Raw genomic sequence first — 8,746 nt, forward strand, 5'->3', positions numbered from 1 at the left:
GGGTGGGCGACAAGGGGCTCTAGCTGGGAGACCAGTGTCCTGGGAGAGATGGCACAGGCACCAGGTGTGGCTTGAAGTTCACGCACTTCTGGCCTTGTCCTCTGCACTCTGTCCTGCACCTTCTCGGGTGACCGCCCCCCGCGTACGCTGCATGTCCTCCAGCGGAATGCAGTCCATCCTGGCGCCAGCCGCCCAGCCAGTGCAGACCCTGCTCAGGGAGGGCTCAACCTTCCCAGACCACTCCGGCTTTAGACATAGCTGCGAGTCTCGGGGGTCCCCAAGTCACTGCTCTCTGCCTGACCAACTCCAAAGTTAGGGGTCCTGGGACCCCCTCCCTGGTTCCATCATTACTGGAGAGACCAGAACACAGGACAGCACTACACTCACCTTTCACCGTAAAGGATACAGGCGGCAGGGGAGGGGGCAGGCGCAGGCCTCCGTGCCCTCCGCCGTGGCGCCAGGCCCGGGCGGCAGCCTCCCGGCACAGCCATGTGTCAAGCAGGGGCCTGCCTGCTCCTTGCTCCGCAGCCTCAGACGGAGTGGCGTAGGCACGGCCGATTCGAGCCTCAGCCGTGGTCTGGGACTCTCTGTAGCTCCCTCCCGTCCTGGGGTCGGGATGAGGCTGACAGTTGGAACCCCTCTGGAGGAGCACAGGACACACAGACAGGCCCCCTCCCCCACGCGGTGCGGCCTGTCCTCTGTGCAGCCCCCGCCACTGCAGTAGTTGTCACTCCCCTCTTCAGTACCTGGGGTCCTGGACCACGGACAAGGTGAAAGGGAGAGTCATTGAAGTGCTGTTCAGCTGGACAGTCTGGTTCCCAGAGGACATCAAGATCCGCGACGCCTACCAGATGCTGAGGAAGCAAGGTGCCGCCCACGCCTCCCTTCGCGGTCCTGGTTCCTTCGCGGTTTTGTGTGTCCAACGCTGGGCACCTCATTGGTCAGCGGAGACTGAGGCGCGAGGCGACCGGGAAGGGCAGGCCTTGCCTCGCGGCGGGCAGAGCCGAGCCGGGGCCGCGTGGTGCGGCTGGGCGGCCCTCACTGCGCCCGGTCTCGGCCGCGGGCCACCATGCTGCCGTCCATCAGGCGTTGTCTCTGCCCTCGTGGCCATCATCGCCCAGTCCTTGACTGGCCAGCCCAGGGCTGGCAGCGTCTTCACAGCTCTCCTGAGCCTCATCTGAGGCAGGCACCTGGTCCCTGGTCCTGGCAGGGCCACCCGTCATCCCGCCCCACCCCGCCCACGGCACCGTCTCTCCGTTCTGCCTTCCTGCTGCAGTGGGGTGTCAGGGCTGCTCCGAGGGCTCCCGGGTGCTGGCCCCCAGCAGTTTCAGACTTTCGGTCTGGAGAGGGAGCAGCCTCCGTGAGCCCCAGTGCCTTTGCCACCTCTGCCCAGAGGCCCCACCCCGGCCCGGAAGCGGGTTTTGAAACGTGGGCTGAGCCACCCGTGGTGGTGGCACCTCTCCCTCTCCTCCGAGGCACGTCCTTTCTTGGACTCCAGGTTGCTCGCTTGTCGCCCTGAGACCGCGGCCCCCTGCGGGGTTTCAGAAGAGCCGTTGCTGCCCAGCATCCTGTCAGGGTCGGAGGGCGCAGCGCGCCTTTCTGCGTGGGAGCCGGGGTCACGCGCCCCTTGTCTTGGGCCCTGCGGAGGAAGGAGCTGGCCTTGTGGCAGACCGATTCCCCTGTCACGTGCACTGCCACGGCTGCTTCCCGGGTGCTGGGGTCCCGCAAGAATCTGGGCCCTGGGAGGTCACACGCCAGCGTTGAGTGGTCAGTGCGTTTATGGCCACAGACCACTGGCCGTGACTGCGGCTCTGCCCTTACTCAGTCGCTGTGACGTCCCCGTCTGTGTGCTGGTTCCGTGGACTCTGCGAGGGAGGACGTGGGGCCGTGGGCGGGTCTGGGGCCTGCCCCCTTCAGGTCATCAGCGGTGTTTGCCCCGCAGGAGGCGGTGGGTCCCGTGTGGGTTCTTAACTCCCCGAACTTCACGTTTTAGGGATCATAAAGCAAGACCCTAAGCTGCCAGCAGACAAGATCCTGCCCCCGCCCTCTCCCTGGCCCAGGAGCTCCATCTTCGATGCCGACGAAGAAAAGTCGAAGGTGAGGACCTCCTCCCGGGCCTCGGGGCCGGCCCGGAGTCTGACCACAGCTCTTCTCGTCGGGCCTCTGGCCCCGGGCCACAGCATGGGAGGACAGAGGAGGGCCCAGTGAGCTCTCTGGAGCAGGTTCTCAGGAGCGAGGTGGCACCAGCTCGGGCCGTCGTCTTCGTGGGTGGGCCAGGTTATATGCCACGTTCTCTGTGTCTGCACCTCGTCTGCACGGTGCCCCTGTGGGAGGAGGGCACGCGGGGTGACCCGGGCGGGCAGTGCGGTGTCAGCCGTGTGCTGTGGGCACCACAGGGTGGGGGGCGGTGGGCGTGTGTTGGCTTGGGTCGCCTCCAGCGCCAGCGAGCCTGAGCCCACCTGCCGCTCCTCAGAATAGCTGCCCTTCAGACACCGGTGTGGGGTGGAGGCCTGGATCCTGGGAGCCTCAAGTGGGAAGGCGCCCGAGGGCACCGGTGGGCAGGGCACAGATCTCAGCCGCTCACCAGGTCTGGAGCGTGCAGGCCCGTGAAAGCTCCAGGCTGCGGGTGTCCTTGGGTCCCCCTTGCAGCCGTGCCTCTCACCCGTGGCCCGCCTTCGGGACCAGATGCTCTGTGGCCACGCAGTCCCCGCAGGCCGCTGAGCAGGGCCGTGCTGTGTCCTGGCTGCTGTGCTCTCTGGCTCCTCTTGCTGTGGCCTCAGTGACAGGGGGGAGGAACAGGGAGGAGCAAAGTCCCGAGTCGCTGTGCACAGCTGCTTCCACTCCCTGGGGCTCGGAGTCCCCACCTGTCCAACAGAGCGGAGGAGCTCTGGGTGCCAGGCCTTCTGTTGGGCGCCAGGGGTAAGGGAACAGGGTCCCCAAGGCCTTTCGAATCGTAGAGCCCACAGTGTGGGACAGCCTTGGCACTGTGACATTGGGGCCGGAGAGTTCACTCGCGTGTCTCCAGCACCCCTGGTCTCTACTCACTAGATGCCAGTAGCATCCCCAGGTGTGCCAACTGAAATGTCTCCAGACTTGGCCAGGTGTCCCTGGGGGATGCAGTCTCCCCTCGCCCCCCGTGCCCACCGAGCACGGGTCTGTGGGGATAGTCGTGATGCTCGCAGCCCCGTCCCGCTGTGAGGGTTCTTCGGTCAGATGCCGCGTGTGGAAGGTGTTGGCTCCTCTTGCTGACGCTGCCTCTGGCATCGACACGGACGGCTCAGTGCCACCTGCTCTGTTCATACTGCAGCTCCTGACGAGGCTTCTGAAGAGCAGCCATCCCGAGGACCTGCAGGCCGCGAACCGGCTGATCAAGAGTCTGGTCAAGGAGGTGGGCGTCCCCCGCGTCCCGCAGGCCGGCATGTGAGGCCGGGCAGTGTGCGCGCGCGTGTGTGTGTGTGTGCACACGTGCACGTGTGCCGGGCTGGGAGCAGGCGCGGCCTCCTGGCCCTGAGCTGAGACAGGGGCTCCCAAGCGTGGCAGGCGGTGCCTGGGAGCAGGAGCTGAGCCGCGGTGCGTGCTTCCCAGCACCTGTGTCTGGCGCTCAGCGCGTTTCAGACACTTCTGTCCCGGTGACAGGCATTGTGCGACAGAGTCCGGGTGTGGGAACTGTTTCTCAAGGATCGAGGCGGGAGAGACAGAGGAGGAGGTCGCCCGTCCCCAGCGGCACGGTCTCCCCTGGGAAGCCGGGCCCTGCGCACTGTCTTCACCCACTGAGCGGACACTGTGCCCCTGCCGTCCCCAGCGCGGGCTTTCTCCAGGGCTTCCGCCCCCTCACGTCCATCCTCTTCCCCAACAGGAGCAGGAGAGGTCGGAGAAGGCGTCCAGGAGAGCCAGCGCCGTGGAGGAGGTGCGCAGCCACGTGGCGGCGCTGCGGGAGATGCTGGGCGCCCACCGCGGGCCGGGGCCGGCCCCGCCCGACCAGGGGGCCCTGCAGGTAGCCACACGCAGGAGGCGAGGTCATGGGTTTCGACATGTGTCCGTCCTCACGGCCGTCATCACGATCAAGACAGTACACGGGTCCCTCGCCCCAGGTGTCCCCAGGTGTCCTGGCATCCCTCGCTCCCGCTCCCCCCGGCCCCAGGCAGCCGTCGGATTGCGCGTTCTCGTTCCTCTGTATTTCCTAGACTCGTGTCAGTGGGCCGTGGCAGCTCGTGCCCTTTGGGGTCTGGCTCCCCCACACCATGCCGGCTTAATTTTTGAGACCCCTTGAGTCTGTACCCAGAGTCTGTTCCTCTTCCACGCCCAGTGGTGTCCACGCTCGCGTGCACCACCGTGTGCCCGCACTCACCCGGCGACGGGGCCCTGGGCTGTTCACAGCTTTGGGCGATCGTGAGCTCAGCTGCTGTGGCCAGTGGTGTACAGAGTTTTGTGTGAACGCACATCTTCCCTTCTCTGGGGTAGATGCTCAGGTGTGGGATCGCTAGTCATGCGCTGAGTGTCCAGTTAACTACGTCTCGAGATCTGTTTTTAAATAGCATCTTTGTTGAGAATTCACATAACGTTAAGCAGCCATCACACGATGTAACTGGAATACCTGAATCACCCCCCAAAGAAACCCCGTGCCCGTTAGCCGTCCCCCTCCACCCCCCAGATGACCGCTGCTCTGTTTCCTCTGTGGACTCGCCCGCTTGGACGTGGCGCGTGAGTGGAGCCCGCTCCCTGCCCCGCCCGCGGTCTCCGCGTCCCTTGCGGCGTGTGTGCTTCGTTCCTTTCTGTGGCTGAGTGACAGCGCTGTGTGGCTGCGCCACATCTCAGCGCGTCCTCCGTCACTCAGGTCATTGTGGGTGACGTCAGGTCAGGGACATTCGTGTGCCAGCTGTTTGTGGGAATGAGCTTGGATCCTTCCCGGTGAACCCCAGGGGTGCATGGTGTGGTAACTGCTCATCTGAACAAGCGCCGCTGTCTGCCCGATCGCTGCGCCATTTTCAGTCCCTCGGGCCGTGCGTGGGGGTCCGCGTTTCGCACCCCGCCCGCTGCTGTGAGCGCTGGTCCCGTTAACAGCCGCCTTCCCACCGTGGTTCTGCCTCGTGTGTCTCCGGGGCTCACGGGCAGCTTTCCTTCACGTCTGTTGGCCACACGTGTCATCTTCGGAGAGGCATCTGTTCGTGTCGTTTGCCCATTTTTGAGCTGGGTCGTTTCTCTACTTTTGAGTCAGCAGAGTCCTTTATCCTGGGTACAAATCCCTTATGTTTCCCCCCATTACATGGGCTGCATTTTCACTGTTTTGACTGTGCGTTTTGCAGCAGCAGCTTTAGTTCTGAAGTTCAGTTTGTCGTTTTCTGTTCCGCTGATGCTTTGCTGTCCCAGCTGAGGGGCGCCGCCTGGCGCAGGCAGGTGGCGGTGACGCGGACGCGCGTCTGAGGCCCCCGCGGGTCCCCTAGGCTCAGCTCTCTGCCTCCCTCTGCAGGCCGCCTCTGTCCTCCGCGCTGTGCCGGCTTTCCCCGCTGCTGCGCTGGAGAGCCGCGCCTCACAGTCCACTTCTGTGTCACGGGGCAGAGCCAAACCGGTAGCCCTTCCCGGTTCCACCCTCCTGGGGGAAAGCCCCGTTTGGCCAGCAGGGCTCGTGGACCTACCTGGCCAGGCAGTGATGACTGCCATCGTGCAGAGCTTTAGAGGAGACTGTGCTGGCCGTTCCCTGTGGATGGAGGGGACTGTGCTCAGGGTGGTCGGTGGCCTTGGGCTGGGCAGACACTGCAAAGCTGGTCTCTTGCGGTGAGGCTGCAACAGAGCTCAGGGAGGTCGGCGTGGTGGGCTTCAGAACGGCTCAGCCCAGACGGTAAGGAGCTGCGAGGCAGGAAACGGAATCCGTGACGGGTAAAGCCGACGCTGGGAGACGCGGCGCGTCACCGTTGCGAGTGGCTGCCTGAAGCCAAACCCGAGTCAGGCCGGCTCGCTGTCCACCTGCGATGGTGCTGTCCACCACGCCCTCCCACCAGGGTTCCTTCTGCAAGCGGCACAGCAGGAGGGGCAGAGCCACCGTGGCAGGGCGTGCTTGAGGGCCGGGCGGGCGGAAGGAGGGCCTTCCTGCCTCCTCCCATTCTCACGGGCTGCACGGGCCACCTCTCCAGCCCTGGGCGGGGACACGGTTGGGGCCCAGAGTGTGAGGGAGTTGCTGGACTCACTTGGGGGCAGGAAGCCTGAGGTGCCGAGGCTGCACGCCCTCCCCCACAGTGCGCTCCAGGGTGGGGGAGCCTTGCCAGGCGTTGGGGGTGGTTCTGGAGAGCCAGCGGGGTCATGGGAGTATCATAAAGGGGGCCCTGGCACCAACAGCACTCGGCGGGGGGTCTCATCGCTGAAGTTGTTTGGGGGGCGGGGTGTCGAGGGGGAGCACGCTCGCCACATGCCGAGACGCGGGGCCATCTCTGAGCGGAGGCCTGGGTGCCTTTCACCTGTTGGCTAAAAACCACGCAGTTAGCTGTCACCCTGACCGTTTCTGAGTGGCAGCTGTGTGTGACTTGAAACCCACAGTCCTGAGCGTGGGGCTGGCGAGGGAGACCTGGGCGCCCAGGGCCGGGCCGGGCGCGAGGGCCAACACCGAGCCCGTTTTGCAGGTCGTGTACGCGCGCTGTGAGAAGCTGCGGCCCATCCTCTTCCGGCTGGCGAGCGACACCACCGACGATGACGACGCACTCGGTAACACATCCTGCTCGGCGCGGGCGGCACAGGCAGCGCCCAGGGCGCAGCCCCAGCTGCGGGGTCGGGAACCAGGCAGCGCGGCGTCGCGTTTTATGGTGTCCGGCTGGGGAAGTGCGTGGCCCAAGTTGACTTGAAACTGATTTCCAAAAGAATCTAGACTGGGCAAGAACTCAGCAGCAGGTCTGAGGCCTAGCGGGGTGGAGATCTCCCATGTGGACCGGGCGGGAGGGAGGCAGAGGGGGCAGACTCCACCCAAGGCCCCAGGAAAGGACGACTGTCCAACGGGGGCCGGAAGCAGCTGCGCGTGGTCATCTCGGAGGGCCCCGCACCTGTGGGCACGGGGCAGTCGCCCTAAGGGGGCGGGCTGACGACCTGGAGGGGACAGCGGGCCATTCTACCCAACACCTGCGCACGGCACTAACGCCTCTTCAACTTTCACGTGGAAAATCTCCGAACGCCTAAGAAAGATGGGTCGCAGAGTCACCTGCGTAGTCATCCTGTGTAGGCATCCTACGGGCCGTCACCATCGCCAGCGACCTGCTTAGGCCAGTCGTCTGATCATTCAGTCTGTTTCGAAGCAAATGCCGAACATTTCAAAGACACGCATCAGCCAGTGCTCAGGGCCTGGTGTACCTGTCTCTAGCCGTCTCTCTAGCCGTCACTCAGGGCCTGGCGTATCTGATCTCCCCTCAGTTCTTAGCAGCTTGTTCTGAGTCACTCAGAAAGAAAAGCCGCGCTCGGCTGACGTTCTCAAGCCCTCAGCGGGCGACGCCAGCCTCCCTCTCTGCTCGTTCTTGCGTGAGGAACGCGGCCTTCGGCTCATGGTGTTTCTCTTGTTTTCTGATGCGTCCCCTGTGGCGTTCAGCCTGTCTCTGTTTCTCATATTTCTTATACGTTCCTGACGTTTCTTATAAATGATCAGATTCGGGTTCAGTTGTGGGGGAGCCAAGAATCCTTCGCAGGTGGTGTTCAAAAGGCCCGTGGTGTCTGCTGCTCTGTTTTCTGAGGCGTGGTCATCGTCTAAACCCTCAGTGTTCTCTCTGATTGCCATGAAGTCGGAGGTAATCAGATTCCAATTCTTCAGCAACCCGTCATGCCAGATAAAACATTTTGCCAGGTGACTGGAACCGCATGATGTCAGTTTGCAGCCTCTGTCCAGTTAAAAAAGTTGGCAGGAACTGATAGTTGGTCATTCTTGAGAAGTGACCTTCTAGCTTTTGGCCCATGGAGCCCCCAGCCCTGTCGCTTCTCTGTCCCGTGCGAGAGGTGTTTTGGGGTAAAGCAGACCGTGCGAGGCTCGTAAAGTCTTTGAAGTCCAAGGCGTGTGTTATGCTTTCGGGGCGTCTCGATTTAGGTGTCAGGTCCTCGTCGGGACCGCTTGGCCTGTGTTCAGAACTCATGAAGCGTACAGCGGGCAGGTAGACAGTACTCGCATCACGTGACAAAGCAGCTTCCGGTTCAGTTTTAGATTAATTAAAATAAGGCCGTCGTTTCTCAGCCGAAGGAGACACATTTCCAGCGTCAGCGTTGTGCCACGCAATGCATACGGGGACGGTGAAAACATTCGAGTCCTCCTTTAGCCGGAGCCCGGAGAGTGTCGGGGTCCAGGGGCCGAGTGCCTGGGCCTGTCAGGGTCTGGTGCGTGAGCTGGCGGAGAGCCACGTGGCAGCCGCTCTGCGGAGTGACGCACGAAGATGGAGCTGCTCGCTCACCAAACCCAGGGCCTCTGTCTCCTCTCGTCCTCCAGCGGAGATTCTGCAGGCGAACGACCTCCTCACCCAGGGAGTCCTGCTGTACAAACAGGTGATGGAGGGCCGCGTCACCTCCGGGGACACGCGGACCATGCCCGTCTCCAGAGGTATGTGCTGAGCGCCTGGGCCTGCCTGCAAGTCCCAGGCAAGAGCGGGGCCTCAGAACGTTCTGGGCTGCAGGGTGGGAATGGGAGGACGTGCCCTCTTCCCCTTTCTTGAGAGAGGTGGTTTTATCACCCAGCCTCTGTCACGTGTGCCATCATGAATTGATTTCCAGGCTGGGCCCCAGCTGTGGCTGG

The 8,746-nt window shown here is 63.5% G+C and overlaps 1 protein-coding gene across 1 annotated transcript in view; it reads left to right on the top strand.

The window, feature by feature from the left end:
* Positions 1–8,746, top strand: part of COG7 (component of oligomeric golgi complex 7) — a 61,306-nt gene that overhangs the window by 278 nt on the left and 52,282 nt on the right. The window contains exons 2-5 of the mRNA XM_025047280.1: positions 744–867; positions 1,994–2,097; positions 3,308–3,388; positions 3,857–3,907. Coding sequence (XP_024903048.1) covers positions 852–867; positions 1,994–2,097; positions 3,308–3,388; positions 3,857–3,907 — 252 coding nt within the window. The 5' untranslated portion in view covers positions 744–851. The remainder of the gene's footprint in view (positions 1–743; positions 868–1,993; positions 2,098–3,307; positions 3,389–3,856; positions 3,908–8,746) is intronic.

This window comes from Pteropus alecto, unplaced genomic scaffold (genome assembly GCF_000325575.1).
Source record: "Pteropus alecto unplaced genomic scaffold, ASM32557v1 scaffold15, whole genome shotgun sequence".
Classification (NCBI taxonomy): Eukaryota; Metazoa; Chordata; class Mammalia; order Chiroptera; family Pteropodidae; genus Pteropus; species Pteropus alecto.